The 19,611-nt window shown below is 36.2% G+C and overlaps 1 protein-coding gene across 4 annotated transcripts in view; it reads right to left on the bottom strand.

The window, feature by feature from the left end:
• Rala (Ras-like protein A) overlaps positions 1-19,611 on the bottom strand; it is a 287,845-nt gene that overhangs the window by 71,634 nt on the left and 196,600 nt on the right. Inside the window, exons 1-2 of one of the 4 annotated variants that reach the window (XM_090383832.1) lie at positions 16,784-16,840; positions 15,865-16,015 (exon numbers count right to left, since the gene is read on the bottom strand). In XM_090383832.1, coding sequence (XP_090239958.1) covers positions 15,865-15,969 — 105 coding nt within the window. In that variant the 5' untranslated portion in view covers positions 15,970-16,015; positions 16,784-16,840. Of the gene's footprint in view, positions 1-15,864; positions 16,229-16,665; positions 16,704-16,783; positions 16,841-19,611 lie in introns of those variants that run through there. The other 3 variants (XM_090383830.1, XM_090383831.1, XM_090383829.1) reach the window with 3 other exon arrangements.

Raw genomic sequence — 19,611 nt, forward strand, 5'->3', positions numbered from 1 at the left:
ATTTATCTAGATCCTGTTGCAGTAGCACACTGCCATTACTGTCGTTAACAACCCTGCCAACCTTTGTATCATCTGCAAACTTCGACACTAAGCCTGATATACCTTCATCAATATCATTGATAAAAATACAAAACAGTGGACCCAATACCGAACCCTGTGGGACTCCACTAATAACATTAGTCCACGAAGAGCAGCACCCATTGATTACCACCCTGTCTTCTCCCACTTAACCATCCTTTTATCCATTGTAGCAACTTACCCTTAATACCATTCTGTTCCAATTTGTACAATAGTCTTCCATGCGCAACAGTGTCAAAAGTTTTCCTGAAATCCAAATATATGATATATTAAAATTATTTTTTGCATCCAGTTCCTTTGTAACCACATCATAATAACCAATCAAATTTGTCAGACAAGACTTTCCCTTAACAAACCCATGCTGTGTCCGAATTATTGCTTCAGTCTTGTCTAGATGATCCTACAATGCATCTTTATCCAGTGACTCCATTATTTTACCAGGAACAGAAGTTAAACTAACTGGTCTGTTATTACTCGTGTCACCCTTCGATCCCCCTTTGTGAATTGGGGATACATTTGCACATCTCCAGTCCGTGGGAACCTCCCACGGACTTGCTTAGTTGCTTTGCCGCCTCCTTTAATATAACTGGATAGATCCAATCCACCCCAGGTGCTTTTCTTATGTTTAACTTCAACAATTTCTCCTCCACTTTCCTCTCAGTTATTACAAAACCATTAAGTACCCTGCTACAATTTGATAACCTTCTGCCATTCTCAAACCTTAATAATTCCTCATGTGTGAATGTAGATGCAAAATACTCATTCAGTTTGTTTGCTATCTGAGCAGGATCAACAACAGTTGAACCATCGATGTCAAGTGGACCAATCAGATTCATCCCCTTCCTTTTACAGTTTATATAAGTAAAGAAATCCTTGCTGTTTTTCTTAGCATCTTTTGCCAAAGATTTCTCGTAATCTGCCTTCGCCTGCATAACCTCCTTTGTGACCTGATTACAGACTAGCTTATATCTGCCGTAGGCTTCTGAGTCGCTTGATAATTTATATGCATCCCATGCATTTTTCTTCTCTGTTACAAGTCTCATTTGTTCATTTGATAACCATTTAGGCCTAAACCTTGAAGAATATTTCTTAATTAGGTATGAAACTTTTAGTAGCATCCACGATTAATTCCTTGAATGCTTCCCACTTAGAATTTACTGTTGGTAACATCTTCAGTTGATCCCACTGTACAGAATTTAAAAACTAAGAGCAACCCTTTGTTCCATTCACTAATCTTGTTGCCCTTCTCTGTCCTCATTCCAACAGCTCTACATCTTTCTTAAAATGAGGCCTCCAGACCTGTATACAGTACTCGAGGAGTGGCCTCACCATTGCCTTATACAGGGTGGCCACTGAAAGGCTGAAGGGTTTGAAAAAGTCATAACTTGTTCATTTTTAATCTTTTTTATTTTCTTTTTTTTACAGGTTATAGAGCATCCCTTGTAGATTAAAATGGCTATGTATGATGTCCAGCAACGAGTAAAACTCGTTGGGTTTTTCTACTCCAGTGAAAAATCAATTATTTAAACTCAGAGAAAATACCGGCAACATTTTAAAGTCCTCCTAGCAATAACATGATTCGGAACCTAATCGCCCGGTTTGTAAGAACTGGATCAGTCGGCGATCTTCCGGGAAGAGGTCCTAAGCGCACCTTGCGCACTGATGCAGCGATTGAAGCTGTACGGCAGAGTGTCCTTGAGAATCCATCTGCCTCTACCCGTTGTTGCTCTACTCAACTAGGCATCGCCAGAACATTGCTTCAGAAGATTCTGAACAGATGGTCAGTCTTTCAGTGGCCACATTTTAATCTCTACGGGATGCTCTATAACCTGTAAAAAAAGAAAATAAAAAAGATTAAAAATTAACAAGTTATGACTTTTTCAAAGACTTCAGTCTTTCAGTGGCCACCCTATATAAGGGGATAATCATCTTATCCCTGCTAGAAAAATTCCTGTATATCATTGACAAGACACTATGAGCTACTCTTGCAGACAGTCTACACTGCTCAGAAATCTTGATACCTGCCTGCACAATTACAGACAGGTCCTTTTCGTTCTCTACCACTGTCAGTGTAGTACCACAGAGTTGATATGTCACTCTGGGGTTGCTGCTTCCCATATGTAGTACTTTACATTTGTCAATGTTAAACTTAATCTGCCACCTCTCAGCCCAACCTTTCTAGATCCTGTTGCAGCAGCATACTGTCATTAGTGTCCTTAACAACCCTGCCAACCTCCGTATCGTCTGTAAACTTGTACATTAAGCTTGATATAACATCATCAATATCATTTATAAATGCAGAAAACAACAATGGACCCAATACTGAATTGGGTATTGGTCTGTAACCAAGTCAAATATGACTTGGTTACAGACCAGCTTTTATCTATCATAGGCTTCCATGTCACCCATTAATTTATATGTATCCCATGCATTTTTCTTCTCTGCCACATATCTCATTAGTTCATCTGACATTCATTTAGGCCTAAACTTTTAACAATATTTCTTAGTTGGTATGTAAAGCCTAGTAGCTTCCATCATCATTATCTTCACAGATTAAAATGATTCATAGAACTTGTTGGGGGGCTGTTTTTAGGTTTCTATTTTGAGTTCTCAAAAAGCAAACTTTTTGACATTAATTTCTTATAACAAATACACACTTCCATACTGATGCATGTTTACATGGAAACTAATTTGTAGTCCAGTACTAAACAGGCAAAGAATGGCACAGTTATGTAAAGTATACAGAGCACACATACAACAAAAAAGGGCAATATCATGTTTTCATAAACTAATCCTGCAGGTTTTAGTTTCTACATGAGAGAGTACTGTATACCCTTACTGTTTTCTTTATGGTTTGGTCTGCAGTGGAATAAAATGCCACAATGAAAACTTTTAAAGGAAAGAGCAGTAATGATACAATCAAAAAGTAGACAGTAGTTCTTAATGCAACTTTTATCATAATACATACTACATGAAATGTGAATGACAACTGTTAAAAAGAGATCAGTAAATATATGATTAAGCACAAATTTTCTAGGCAAAAAAACAGAAGCAGCTGACTTATATACACTGAAATATGGTAAGCTGTAGAATCCTTATTAGATCTAAATTATACCCCAGAAACAAGGATCAGAAAGAAACAAAACTGTGCAAAAGGCGCATAAAAATGTTATGCAAATACTATACAATCAATCTAAAAACTACAAGCCTCTTTAGTGGCTTAAACTCATAATTCAGGAGTGATCTAACCTCATAATGAAAGTATCACTAATGCTAGTCATGTGATGTCAACGATGGACCATATCTCAAAACTATATTCTGAAGGACCATAGAAAGTTTGAGTTAAAAGTTAGTAAACACACACACACACACACACACACACACACACACACACACACACACACACACACACACACACACACACACACTTGGTCATCGACTTACGACCACAAAAAAAAATAATAATAAATAAATGAATAAATTAATAATAAATCAGGACGTCACTACTGAGGATACCCATAACCCAGGTGAGGAGGCACATTGATGACGGGAGGCCTGAGGACAGCACCAGGCACATACAATCAGTCGCTCTCTCTCACATACACCCAGTCGCTTTCAAGCATCTGTTGCGTGTGGTGTATTAATTAAAATTCTACTGAAATACCCATAAAATGTTTAGTAAAAGGAAAATGCCTTCATCTACATATACGCCAGCTAAGAAGTCAAGGAAAACTATTGATTTAGAGTGTAAAATGAAAATTATCTAGCAATATGAAGGCGGAAAGAAAGTGAATACAATAGCACGTGACTTGAAGTTATCACATTCCACGGTATCGACGATACTTAAGGACAAAGAAAGAATTCGGGAAGCTGTGAAAGGTTCTGCACCTATTAAGTCTACAATTTTAATCAAACAACCCATCCATGAAATGGAGAAATTGTTGTTTATGTGGATGGAAGATTTAATACAAAAAAAAAAAAAAAAAAAAAAAAATACACCCATGAGCCTTCACACAGTGCAAGCAAAGGCTAGAAGTTTGTTTCAGAGTTTAAAATCACGTGCCGGAGACGATTACGCAGAAGATTTTCAGGCTAGTACTGGGTGGTTTAAGTGTTTTAAAAAAGATTTGCTTTGCATAATGTCTCTATAAATAAACATCTCCTACCTCAACCCAAGAATATGACCCTGACGATGCACAACCCAGCACAAGCAAAAGATTAAAAATTGATTTTGTAAATTTCATTTGTATTAATTTTTACATTAATTTTAAATTGTAATTTTGTGTTTACAGTACATTATGTACAATATAGTTATAGATTGTAGTTTTGTTTTTTTTTATAAACAGTATGAATAATAAACCAATTAAAATGTAGAGAACATTTGAATTTAACCTGATATAGAGAGAGATAGCCTAGGCGTAGAAACGAAGGTATGTACAGTATCGCTAAGTAAAAGATAAAAACATTACTGTATTTAAAATGAAAAATAAAAGATGATAAAAAGATTAGAAAGGTTAAAAAAGACTTAATAAATATATGGCCGAGATACGACCGGATCGACCTGTCAGTCAGAACAGAAATCGGTCGTAAGTCGATGACCAACTGTATATATATTTTTTTTAAAATTTAATTTCTGAAATTTTATAAATTCTATTTTGTAATTTTGTGTGTGTGTGTGCTTTTCTGTAATATTTTATAAATTAAATTCTTAGGTAGTCGGAAGTAAAAGATAAAATTATGGGGAGGGGTGGGCATGCTACATAACAGAAGACTGTGAAGAGTATAGAGTATGACAAGAGCTTTTACATGCAAATGTAATAGGCAAAGCAAGTGTGAATGTCTAATTATGAACTATTTCAATTTACTCCTCAACAATCACAGCAAACAGGAAAGGAAGAAAATTTTTAAATAAACTAGATTATTTTTATTTGATGTTGGAAAAAATACTAGGGGCAAGAATATGCCAGACCTAATCATCACCTACAAGCCAGATAATATAGGAACCATTAGCAGGAAGTTATCACAGTTCCAAGTTGGAAGGTGAAGAAAGAGGTAGCTGTTATTAAAGGTAAAGGCATGAGTTAATTTCAGATCCCCTTTCCTATGACAGTTTTAAGATGCTACACACCCTATATCAACTGGGTAGTTAAGTTAGCACAGGGAGGGTGAATATGTTATGAAATATCTTTAAAACAGTCACAGATGCCACAAATGAATGTTAAAATAGCATAAGGATGATGCAGAGATGTATGAATAATGAGCTGGCTAGCTTTAAAAGACCAGAAAAGGTGGAATGGGGAAAAAAAACAGATGTGGGTAAGTCTTACACAAACTAGCTGATGCATTGAACAGGTACTTTGCATCAATCTTTACAGACAAAAGAGAGGAGAGGCAGCAAGAGCAAGGCTGGGAAGTATGAAATTAAAGAGTGAAATTACACTTAAGAGTGAAATTAAAGAGTAACTAAAGGTAAGTATGGATCCTGAAGTTGATGGCATATATTCAGTAATTTTGAGGGAAGTGGCAAGTGAATGCACTGAAACATTAACCCTACAAAGCTCATGCAGGACCTTTCAGGTCCCTCAAGAAAAGAATTTATGCAAAATTTTTGGTTCGAGGTTAATGACTGAAACTTTCCCTACCTTCCTAACCATAGAGCTTTTCTAGTTAAATTTCAGAATAACTGCGTGAAAGCACCTGTCATGTGCTGTGTGGTACCTCATAGGTGCTTCCCAAAAATAAAAAATAATAATAAATCTCTATATATGTACAGTCAGTTCTGCTATAACGTGCATTTTCACAACACAGATTTGCTCCAATGCAGCTAATATATTGGGGAACAATGCGAGTATAACACGATTTTCGCATTCGTTCATGCGTGATTTCATCTGCAAGTAACATTAAGTGAACACAAAACCCAGCACCAAGCTGAACATAGCGGCCTGCGCAGAAATACATTATGAAGCTTAAAAAATGTCAAACGTGTGAGAGCTATATTTCCCCATTTACTGTAGTTGTATTGGTGGGAGACACACCGTTTCACTCGCTATATTCACAAAAATAACACGATATTGTAGGTCGACTCGTGTTTTCAGGCGCTCACATTTTTCTGTTCGAACAGAAATTTCATGAAGCATAATAGTGTGAGCAGAGGGGCACATTTCTGGGGGGCACTGCCATTAAACAATAAAAAACCATCTACAGTTCCCGGTTTATTGGGCTTTTCAGTTAGTGCAATTAATTATAAACGAGTAGTAAACTCAATCTTATTCCATTTGCGATAATACTGATAGCTGGAATTCTGTGGATTTTTATGTTATTATGGTGAAACGTGTTTCCCCTTCCACGAAATCTTCAATCATGTAAAACATATAAATAAAATTTTCAGAATCTTGCCTTCATTCCTATTTTTCAAGCTCCGTAAGCTTGTTAATCCATATCTCACTTGTGCATCCCATGTTCGCTGTTATTTTAAATTTTACAATAAAAAAAAATGAAAAAAAAAAAAAAAAAGTCAGTGAACAGAAATATCAATCAAACAAACTTCATATCTTGTCAGGGTAAAATGCTATATTTACCGTAATATTTATTAGAAATTTAAGATGTTTAAACCTGTATTAGCAATTTTATTGGGTTTCTAACTTTTTTTGGTGTTTTACTTACCAGACTGAACTTGTTTTAATTTGTTTTTGAGTGCCCTGCCCCTATCCTATTTTTTCCATAAGCCCTGTTGTTTTTAATGCACGAATTACCATGTGGACATTTTTAGGAACACATGTTCCGCATTATAGCAGAACTGACTGTATCTATATATCATTTGTCTAATATTAAATCTAACAATATTCATTACATTAGATTTAAATGTCCTATATAGTGTTGTTGTTAATTGGTTTTTTGGAGCATTAGCAACTAAGGCCATATTGCTCCGGGGATATGCGGTGGTCATTCCCTGACCTTTCTGCATCTTCCGTATTTGGTGGTCACAGGCTCGAACCCCAGTCTAATCAAGAAGCGTGTGCTACGCACTGCTGCTCCTGCCCATCTGGCTACGGAGGTGCCATATACAGTGTTAGGGACTGTTATGCCTATCTTGTGCAATGCAGCACAGGTACACTATGCAGGCATATATACGTACACACACAGAGAGAAAGGAAAAGGGTTTTTTTTAAGTCCACAATGCAGTAGAAATTAAATTTCATTGACAAAATACACATTTTGTATTAAAATATAGCCATAGCAGTAATCATGCTTTTAAACATTAGCTTAAGTAACAGTGTCCTGTGTGGATTTTCATTTGTATTACCTTTTAAACATCAACTGATTGACTGCTTCAAGAAAGATATTGTAGCAGACTTTGCATTTATTCAAAAAGGTTGAGTCAGAGTTCTGTTTATAACAATGGCTCTGCTCTTCAGACTGGTTTATCAAGAGTATTTCCAAAGCTTAACAAGAAACAGAAGAACAAAATTCAATTTTTTTTCAATGAATATTCTCACACTTAGCACTGCTATGAGGAATTTTTAAAATACCAAGAATTACTTGAAATAATCTGTTATGACATCTCCCTTTTCTCACTTGACTGGACACCCTGACCACTGAGGAGTTACGCATATGATCAAAGAATCAGTTAAGGTCTTGGGACATGATGCTCTTTATACAGGTAATATCATGGAAGAACAGTGTTCTTTAATTTTAGTTATATCTTAATCTGTTTTTTTTTTTTTTTTCCATGTTTCATTGTGCATTTGTCAGTTCCCCAACACCAAAGACCACTGTACTTCAATTTTCTTCTTTCATAATGGCCTACCTACTCCCACAAAACCAGATGGAAGCTTGTTCCAACAATCAAAGTCGTTCTGCCTTGAATCTATTTAAGCTATCGACTTCTACAATGACAGATGTAAGTTTGTTTCAGCGATCAACCACCTGCTGGCTAAAGGCAAACTTCCGCATATCTATCCTACAACCGTCTTTTCTCAATTTGAATTTATGCCCTCTCAGATGATTATTCTGAGCAAGAGGAAGAATCCCATCGGCATTGAGCATGCTCAAACAATTCAAGGCTTTATACACCTCAATCAGATCACATCGCGGGTGCCTAGTCTCCAGCCACTATAATTTGTAAAACTTAAGCCTTTCTTCGTAAGAGCAACCCTTTGTTCTGTTCACTAATCTTGTTGCCCTTTTCTGTACTCGTTCCAACAGCTCTACATCCTTCTTAAAATGAGGCCTCCAGACCTGTATACAGTACTCAAGGTGTGGCCTCACCACTGCCTTATACAAGGGAATAATCACCTCCTTATTGTTGCTAGAAAAATTCCTGTATATCATTGACAAAAGACACCATGAGCTACTCTTGCAGACCGTCTGCACTGCTCAGAAAACTTCATATCTGCCTGCACAATTACCCCGAGGTCCTTTTCATTCTCTACCACTGTCAGTGTGGTGCCACAGAGTTGATATGTTATTCTGGGGTTACTGCTTCCCATATATAGTACTTTACACCTGTCAAGGTTAAACTTCATTTGCCACCTCTCAGCCCATCTGCTCAACTTTTCTAGATCCTGTTGCAGCAGCGTACTGTCATTGGTCTCCTTAACAATCCTGAGTTTGTATCGTCTGTAAACTTGGATGTTAAGCCTGATATACCATCATCAGTATCATTTATAAATGCAGAAAACAATAATGGACCCAACACTGAACCCTGAGGGACTCCACTAATAACATTAGTCCACGAAGAGCAGTGTCCATTGATTAGCACTGTCTTCTCCCACTCAATCATCCCTTTATCCATAGCAGCAATTTGCCTCCAATGTCACACTGCTCCAATTTGTTTAGCTGTCTTCCATGTGCAACAGTATCAAAAGCCTTTCTAAGATCCAAATATATGATATCAAAGTTATTCCCTGTATCAAGTTCCTTTGTGACCACATCATAGTATCCAATAAAATTGTTCAAACAAGACTTCCCCTTAACAAAACCATGCTGTGTCAGAGCTATAGCTGAAGTGTTGTGTAGATGATCCTGCAGTGCTTCTTTAACCAGTGCCTCCATTAATTTCCCTGGAACAGAAGTTAAACTGACAGGTCTGTAATTACCTGTGTCTCCCTTTGTGGATTGGGGTCACATTTGCACATCTCCAGTCCATGGGTACCTCCCCTGAGTCCAGGGAAGCTCCATAATTATGGCTAAGTGTTTGCTTACTTCCTTTGCTGCCTCCTTTAATATAACTGGATAGATTTCAACCACACCACGTGCCTTTCTTATGTTTATCTTCAACAATTTCTCCTCCACTTTACTCTCAGTTATTACAAGATTATCTAGCTTACTGCCAGAATTGAATACACCACTGGCATTCCCCTCCCTGAATAACATCTCATGTGTGAATGTAGATGCAAAATATTCATTTAGTTTGTTAGCTACCTGAGCAGGATCATCAATAGTTGAACCGTCAATAACATATCTATAATGTTTTTTTATCCCTCCCAAATGACATGTAAAAAACACATTTTTAAATTTTTCCTTAAAAAATGGCATAATGCAATCCATTAAAAAACAGGCCAAGCATTGATATATGATAAGCTAAATTCAAAGCTATCTTGGGCACTTGTCACATGACCATATTTACAATATGGGGTGCAACAACTACTGGGTTAAGGTTAATTATGAGGACATCTCTGGATTCAGAAGAAATTCCTTTGAATTGGAGAAATGTGAATATATCACCATGACATAAACACAGCTCTAAGTTGGTAACACTACCACGGACCAGTCAGTCTTGTAGGGAAATCATGGACACAATGATCAACAGTGCAATACAGAGACATTTACGCTGAAATGTAATTCTGAAGGAAACAGCATGGCTGTGTAATGAGAAATCAAATTTAACAAATCTGGCTAATTATTCTGACTGAGTACCTCATAAGCTGAATGTAGGATAAAATTTCAACAGTATTTATTTTAATAGAACATTCAAATTAGTCTCCTAATATGTTGCTGTATAATGTAGTACATGCTGGAATCATGGATAAAATTCTAAAATAGTTTCCTAGGGTGGCTGCAGGGCAGGAGGGTTATCATTCATAACTACTCTTCAGGCTGGGCTAGTATTAGAAGATCCCCACCTCCAAAGATTGGGTCTGGAACCACTGTTGTTCCTCCATTGACAAAGGGATGGAGAGAGTGATGTCAAAATTTGTGCATGATGTAAAGAATGGGAGGGTTGTTTATGATCAGTACCAAGCAATGCTCCGACAGGATGAATGGATAGACTGCAAGGATGGTCAGAAAAGTGTCAGCTACGCTTTAATGCAGAAAAAGGCAAGGTCTTATTGCTTTGGGAATCAACCCCAAAATAACTTAACACAATGGAGTTGAATTAAAAACTGTAGAGGAAGAAGGGGATTTGAGAGTTACTGTACAGGCAGACATGGCATTCTCCAAGTATGGAGACTTATGCTGCTTAAAAAAAAAAAAAAAAAAAACCGAGCCTCTTGAAAGGATCCAAAGACAGACAGCCTACATGGTGAGATATAAAGGGCACCTATATGAAGAAAGACTTCAAATATGCAGGCTACAACCTGCATATTTGAAGTTATGATTACAGAACTAAGGGTCCATAAATTCAAATTATAGGAAAAGAGGTTTAGAATAGATTATAAGAAGTTTACATTTTGCCAGTGGGTTGTTAATTACTGGAATAAGTTACTTCCATAGTTAAGGAAGATAGCTTGAGAAAATTAAAAGGTCAACTACATAGTTACTAATGAAAAAAGGGAACACATAAAATGTAGTTTTTTTCTTTATTTTTTGGCTTTCTTTCACTATACAGCTAATACTAAATACCAGTCTCTGTTGATGTTGGTGACCCTCAGTCCCCAGCAGCTTTCACTCTCCCTCTACAGCAGCGAGAGGATCAGAGTGTGCTAAGAATCTCTGGGTACGACCAGGCTGCCATGCACGGAAACTGAACTTGGCCTGTTATAATGTAAGATCGCTCATCGGTGAAGACAGCATATTAGAGCTGGAAAAGGAATTAGAAAATGTGAATTGGAATATCATCAGTTTGGCTGAAACAAGAAGAAGAAATGAATCACTTATAAGTTTATCAAGTGGAAATCTGCTGTACACCAATGGAAACAGTGAAAGGAGTGAAGGTGGAGTTGGGTTTCTGGTCCATAAAGATTTTAAAAACAACATTTTGGAATTCAAAAGTACATCACCAAGGGTGTCAAGACTAATACTCAAGATTTCTAAGAGGTACAAGCTAAAGATTATAATGATTTATGCACCAACATCGAGCCATGATGATGAAGAGGTTGAAGAAATGTACACCGAAACTGAGAGTCTTCTAGATGAGCAGAAAACCCACTACACTATTATTATGGGGGACTTCAATGCTAAGATTGGAAAAAGGCAAAACAGCGCAGAAAGAGGAACTATAGGAAATTTTGGAATTGGTGAAAGAAATAAAAGAGGTGAAAGACTTGTGGAATTTGCAGAATCTCAAGGACTGTCAGTAGTGAACACTTTTTTCAAGAAAAGGGTGAACAGAAAGTGGACATGGAAGAGTCCAAATGGATTGGATTAACAACTAATGAAATCGACTTCATCCTCACTAACAGAAGATATATTGTGAATGATGTTACCGTCCTGAATAAGGTAAATGTTGGAAGTGATCACAGAATGGTAAGATGTAGGCTTGATATAGATGTAGGAAAGGAAAGGAAAAAACTGACTCGAGTAAATAATACAAAGGTCTTTGAGATAACAGAGGAGGAGAAAAGGCAGTATGTACTGGAACTTAAGAACAAGTTTGAGCTTCTGCAGACTGCTCAGGACCAAGATATCAACGAGGAATATTACAACTTTCTGAAAGTGATAAAGCCCAAGAAACCTATAGGGAAAAAGAAATCCAAAGAAGAAAAAATTAGTCAAGAAACACTTGTCATGATGAACTGAAGACGACAAATGAAGAGCAAGAAAAACACTGACAGGGAGAAAATTGAGTATACTGAGTTATGCAAAGCCATTAGAAAGAGACTCAGAGAGGACATAAGAAGATTTAACACAAGAAAAGTAGAACAAGCATTAAGGGAAAACAAAGGATTTAAATCAGCAGCCATGAGCAGTAATACAGAAAGACAAATGATACTGAAATTGAAGAATAGCAATGGTGTACTTATAAACAGCAGAGAAGGCATAATTCAAATAGCAGAAGACTACTATAGAGAATTATACAAGGAGCGAGGGAATGATGCCAGCAGTGGGGAAGATGGATTGCAAAGTAGCAACACATACGACATACCCGATATTCTTCCTGATGAGGTAGAACATGCATTGAAGAAAATGAAGAATCAGAAAGCCCCGGGGGAAGATGAAGTTACTGTAGAGTTGTTAAAATTGGGGGGAAGAGACATAACACAAAAACTGGCAAGGCTCTTCACAAGGTACATTAGAAAAGGTGTGACGCCTAAGCAGTGGAATAATGCAATCATAGTTTTGCTGCATAAGAAAGGAGATAAATCAGAAATTGGAAATTATAGACCAATTAGCTTGTTATCCCACATCTACAAGTTGTTCACAAGGGTCATTACTAACAGATTAGAAAGAATACTTGATGAGAATCAACCAAAAGAGCAAGCTGGCTTTAGGACAGGATTCTCAACTATGGATCACCTTCACATAATATCACAGCTAATGGAGAAAGCAAATGAATGTAAAACACCATTATGCCTGGCATTTGTAGATATGAAAAGGCATTTGACTCCATACAGCATAAGGCAATGTTTCGGGCACTGGAAAGACAAGGCATAGATACCCCATATATTATGATTTTGAAGAAAATATATGAGAGTGCTATCTCCTTTATTAGACTAGACAAAGACAGTAGGAAATTTAAAATCGAGAAAGGAGTTCGACAAGGAGACACAATATCTCCGAAGCTGTTTACTGCTGCCCTTGAGGAAGCTTTCAGAAGATTAGACTGGTCGCAGAAAGGAGTCAATGTGAACGGAGAGTACCTAAACCATTTACGATTTGCAGATGACATTGTGGTCATAAGCCAGGATCCCAAAGAATTACTGGAAAATCTTAATCAGTTATGCACAGTTAGTAAGCATTTTGGACTAAAGATGAATATGGCTAAAACAAAAGTAATGATGAACAAGTATGCCACAGAAAGGGAAATAATGATTGAAGGAGCAGTAATTGAAAAGGTGGAGTCATATACTTATCTGGGACAAGTTATTAGCTGTAATAGTGATAAATGGCTGGAAGTCAAGAGAAGAATAAATTTTGGATGGATAGCATTCGGGAAATATAGTCACATACTGAAGAGCAATATCCCAGTTTGTCTGAAACGTAAAATAATGAACCAATGTATACTCCCCACCATGACTTATGGAAGTAAAACTTGGGCACTCACCAAAAGAATGGAAGAGAAGCTGAGAACTACACAGCGAAGAATGGAACGAATATTGGGAATCAGACTGTTAGATAAGAAGAGACACATGGATTAGGCAGCAAACTCAAGTAAAGGACATTCTTATCAAAACTAAAGAACTAAAATGGTCTTGGGCAGGACACAGAGCTCAAAGACATGATGACAGATGGATTAAGAAAATAATAGAATGGTATCCAAGAGGAGCTAGAAGAAAACCTGGAAGACAAAGGCGGAGATGGATAGATGAAATTCATGAGTTTTTGGGTAGTAAATGGATGGCCAGTGATCAAAACAGAAGGAACTGGAAAGTTGCCGGAGAGGCTTTCATCCTGCAGTGGATTGAAAATGGCTGATGATTAGAGGGCTGGATATTGTCTATATTTTACATTTAAACCATAGTTTGATATTAAACAGAATTTATATACAAATCCATGAAGTGTTTAAAATTCAAATATACTTATATTTGGTTGATTTTCGAATGCCTGTTAATATTCTCAATTAAAATGTAAATCTGTATTGTAATGTAAAACTTAATTGTATAATAAGAAATATATATCCAACCATTGTCTTACCATTCCTTTATTACTTCGCAGGATTACTTTTTATCCCTAACCAACACTAATGTTGAATGGTACTGGAAATATGTTGCTGACATTTCCCATACTATTTAACATCTAAAAACAGAAACAGCAAAAAAGTCACTAAGAGCTTACTATAATCTCACCCATGAAAAAATTTCTCTAAATGAAGAGGTTTGTTTATTTTTGCTGAGTCCAAACCAAGTACAGTGATGATAGTGAAAGCTAAATTGTGTGTGTAGGAGTGGGGAAAGAACAAAGTGAAGATACTGAAGGTGACGTAAACTGACAATCTAAAATTTAGAAAATTTGTTGAAACGCCGGGCATTTAATTTTTTTTTTTTGAGAAGAAATTTGACCAAAGTTTACTGCTATGGTCCAGATATGTTATGAAATAGAAAGGCAACATTATGTAATCAATAAATAAAAATAAACCTGCCTTTCAAGTGAACTCTAATATACAATACATATGAATAATAATAAATGATCTTAGACACAAGACTTTACACAACCGTTCATGGCAACCACAAGCCAGGGGTAAACTGTTAAGCCCATTTTCCTACAAATAGTATCACAATAATTTTCATAAATTTTGATCCTCATCTTTATGGAGCACCTGATTATCCACTAGTGCTTAATTTAGTTGTTTGCAACCAAAATGTAATTTTAAAGCAAAACAACAATTAACTTTTTAAAAATTTTTGACCAGTTAATTCATTAGTTAACAGTCAAAAATTTAGTCATATCAGATAATTATAATTTGTTAATGTTTAGTATGCTGGATAAGTTTCTTTATGGAAAAAAAAAAAAAAAAAAAAGCTGATACCTGTACTGTTAACTTAATATTCCTAGCTTTACATTCATCAGACCAGACCTTTTTAATTGTTCTCATTCTAAATGTAAATTCAGGCTTGCCTTTCCACAGAGAGGAGGTTATAAGCAAATATTTTATGGGCACTTAATCTTTGACCAGGCATGACAAATTTCCAATCAATCATGTTGACCAATAATGGGTTAAAGAAGGAGCAGACTGATTATTAGAAGGGATGGACAAAAAATGTTTCTTTGCATTTATTCCTCCAAAAAAAAAAAAAAAAAAAAAAAAAAAACACTAGAGTTCTTGGATTCTGCATGCCTGTTCACATTGGAGGAAAGAAAATTTCCCTCCCAAATCATTTTCTTTATTCATTACCAATACACGAATTTCACAGTTGCAAAAGCTGTTTTTACATGCAGTGTAAAAGAAACATATCCATGGGTATTAGTAATATTGGAAATCATATTTCAATAGCTAAATCATATTTGAATTTTATCAAACTTAAGAAAATAATAATACTTAGTAGTATATTTCAAATACAACACTTGTACCACCGTTGTTTCCTAATATGCAGTAATGAACTATTGTTGAAAAAGCATAAGTAACCTGTTTACATGTACTGTCTGATTTGATTGGGAATGAATCTAGCTTGTCTTATACTTGTTCAGAAAAATCTGTTGCAATTTCATTTAAGAAATGTTTATGAAGTGTAAATTCCAATTCTGTTTTTCAAAACTATCACAAATTGATACACACGCTACTTCGTTTAGTCACTGCAGTGCGATTAGATGATATTAGAGAGAAACTAAAATACAAATATTTGAAGTGTAAAAATAATACTGACCTGAAAATAAAGCATATTATGATTATACATATGAAGAACCAAATCGCCAATACTAACATATAAGAAGTTAATCTGCATACTTAAAAACATTATATATGCTTACCTCATCGTACATAAACTGGAGAGTTAGGGCAGATTTTCCGACACCTCCGCTGCCAACCATTATTACCTTGTGCAAGGCAGGTGGGGCAGATTTCGCCTTCGACATTCTGTCTTCCAAGCGCCGGCGTCTAGCAAAACACTTCGAGCCAAAACTAATAGGGCAAACAAGGTTATCTGTTATATTCGGCATCGTGCTACTCCAACTTAAGATGCTCTTAAGCTAAATAGCAGCGCCCTTTAAATAAAACGCAGCTATTATACCAAGAAAAATTACAGTTATGTAAAATCCGCTATGCTTTGTTGACAGACATGCGTGTCGACTGCTTAGTTATACATCAATGCATTACCGGAAGTCAAGCACCAGTGTTCACACAAACACACAGTACACCTTTTGACTGAGGATAGGAGGAAAAGGAACAGTGATTATTCCAAAAACACTGAAAGTAAAATTATGTACTTATATACAAAAGGAGGGGGGGAGAGAAGCTTCGCCCTTTGATTAATAAAGAAATAAATACAGTACACACACCCCTCCTATGATTGTTCAGTAATATAATTATAAATAAATTTAATTAAATATATAGGTTACAACTTTCGGATTAATCACTAGTCAATGAGCAAATCCATATTGATTAAAAGTACAAATCAACCATTACGTTACTATCTCCTGTGAGTTTCAATACGGCACTTCAGTTATACCAGATAAATTCAGAGTTAAAAAAACAAAAGAAAAAAGTTCGCTCGGCGAACCGTTGAAAAATGCCCAACAGCGGAAGAAATGCTTGTTTTTGCAATTACTCACGTTGAGAGCTGGCCGTGGTCCTGGATAACGTACGTGGTCACTGCGCATATTGCGCGATCGAATTCGTACGTGGCCACCAAAAAAAATAAAATAAAATAATAATAAATGCAAAACCTACTGTCAACTATGGCTTTGGTTTATCGGCTGCCCAAGTATTTACAATGCAGATGAATACTACGACCCCTGGGGAAGAGGGTTTATATTAGAGTATTAAAGTTTCTTTATTACTACACGTAGCACTTAGGACAATAATTTAAAATTTCCGTTTATATTCCACTACGACCCCGAAGGGTCAGAGGAGTTTCAACTTCATCGTAACTGCTTTATTTATTTAAAGACGACGTACTAGAATAACAGCTGACAAACGGCTGCTCTTTTTTTTTTTTTTTTTTGTGACAGCATACGTACTCGATCTTGCAATGAGCGTCAGTAGTGCGTACCCAAGGAATTTTCTTTGCAGCCGCTGCTTTGACCTAGAGAAAATTATTTTATTATTTTTTTTTTTCGCTTAATTAAAAAAATGAGTAAACAGTCTTTGGGGAGGGACCGGATATCAGCAGCCATCCTTCTTAGTGCGCGACTGTTGTGCATACCCACGTCGAAATAATTAGTTTATTATTTCGGGACAATAGCCAGCCGTTTCAAAAATTCTTTTTAAACTTTAAATTTCCAACTTTCTAAACATCTCTGCTCCGCAATAACGGAGTAATCTGCAGGAGAATATCTGCTGGTTAAAATTTAAAGTACAGCCTTGAATACAGACTTAAAAAAAAAAAAAAAAAAGCTTTCTACATTATATCACTAAAATACTAACTCCAAACATTTACCAGTTCACATTATTAAATCTTTTATTGCCAAATTAAAGCATTAATAATGCTCAAATTTTCGTTTAGTCGGCAACATCTTTTGCTAGAATGTACTAAGATTATTACTATAATTAATACCACTCATATACCACATGAAATAAATAATATAATTTACTAAGCTAATCGCCTAAATCACTATACAATTTAGGGGCTCGCATCTGGTGAGTATGGGCTTGGCACACCCAGGGTGCTGAGCTGGATATCATCATTCTTCTTTCTTTTGGTGATTCCCTCCTACCTCTCTTTCTCTCTCTCTCTCTCAGGGTGCGCAAATTTTTGGTGCAGCATAAGCCTCAGGCTTCCTTGTACATACGGCTAATAATAATAATGTGACATTTCAGGCATCTTGCCAATACCCATCATCAGATCATGCTGCTGTCAGACTCCTTTTGCCGATGCTTCTCAGAAACCTGAAGTTCATCATGAAATGCTCTTCAGGTTTCTGGGATGATTAGCTTAATAAACTACATCATTAATTTCACATGGTATTAATTATATTAATAATGGAAAACAAACACGTAACATCCTTCCCTAACTATACTAGTATGTATTATTTTATAAAACCTCTTAATTAATAGACAATATTTTCACTGCACACTTTCCTTGATAAAGATCAAGGAAAGTTTGTCTTATCTGCAATATATGTATTTGTGACCCAAGTAAATTTCAGAGTGCCTTGGAAGCTGGTTAAAAAGGTAAAAAAATAAAGTTCCAGTTTAACATTCAGTGGTTAGTTTCACATGCTTAAAAAAAACTACCCAGATTTGACCATCTACACTTGAAGTAACAAAACTCTTTTAATTAAGACTACTGATTTAAACTGTTATCATTGTGCTTAATATATCCTGATTTACAATATCAATTAGTTATTTGTGCAAAGGCATCAATTAATCCCAGGGGCTCACGTCTGGTGAGTATGGGCTTGGCACACCCAGGGTCCTGAGCCGGATATCATCATTCTTCTCTTTCTTGGTGATTCCCTTCTACTTCTCTCTTTCTCTGTCAGGGTAACAAAAAAAATTTTTTTTTGGCTGGTGCAGCCAAAAAAAAAAAAAGTTTGGGTTTCCTTGTACCATACGGCTAATAATAATAATTGCCTAATTTCATATAAAATTAACTCAAATTCTTTTTAATATCATAAACTTGATTCCTGGCTGAGTCTTCTTGAATAAAATCATTTATCTTTACAGGTGCAAAACTCAAAGCCAACATCATGAAAAAAGATATACATGTATTCAATTCCAACAAAGACAGCTGAGTAGCCCCAAATTAATTCTTGCACACAGGACTTTCTGAACCCTTATAAACCTTGCTCTGCCACTGTATTAATTATTTACATTTAAAAGTGTGGGATGGCATAATACTCATATGGTGATTCAGATTGTGAATAATCTTCCAAAGATCACATTTAACACACATATTAATGCCAATTCATGCTAATGTTTGGAAGGGGACATACATTTTAACAAAGGTCATTCTATTGAAGCTAAATCCTCTAAGACTTTCATGTTGACAATACTGTTATAACTCTAGGTATGGACACTGATGCAATACCACAACTTTGCTTATTGGAGGCTTGAAGTGGTGGAACCCATGTTCAGTCTTCAGAGCAAATCTTTGGCTACTCCCCATCTCTTCCATCATGCAGTATGATTAATGTCTTTTGAGGTTATAATAAATAGGCATCATGGTGAGATTCAATTTATCTTACATTTCAAGAGTACAGTTTTAAAATGGTGTTTGCATGCTAGCTGATAGATAGTCCACTGGACCAAACCTGCTGATAACCCTCCAGGAGGGTTCTAGTTCAGCTAGTGTATAATCTTGCTACCTAAACCCTGTCAGATAGTGACCAGAAGGGGTCCGAGTAGTGTGTATGCAGGGGGAGGAGGCACTGCCAAGGAGAGTTATTATTATTACTAGCCACATAGTGCAAGGAAGCCTGAGGCTTATGGTGCACCAGCTAAAAAAATTTATGGAGTTATCCTGAGAGAGAGAGAAGTAGAAGGGAATCACCAAGAAAGAGAAGAATGGTGATATCCAGCTCAGGACCATGGGTGTGCCAAGCCCATACTTACCA

Source organism: Mastigoproctus giganteus, chromosome 10 (genome assembly GCF_048544385.1).
Source record: "Mastigoproctus giganteus isolate SK-2022 chromosome 10, ASM4854438v1, whole genome shotgun sequence".
In the NCBI taxonomy this organism is placed as follows: domain Eukaryota; kingdom Metazoa; phylum Arthropoda; class Arachnida; order Uropygi; family Thelyphonidae; genus Mastigoproctus; species Mastigoproctus giganteus.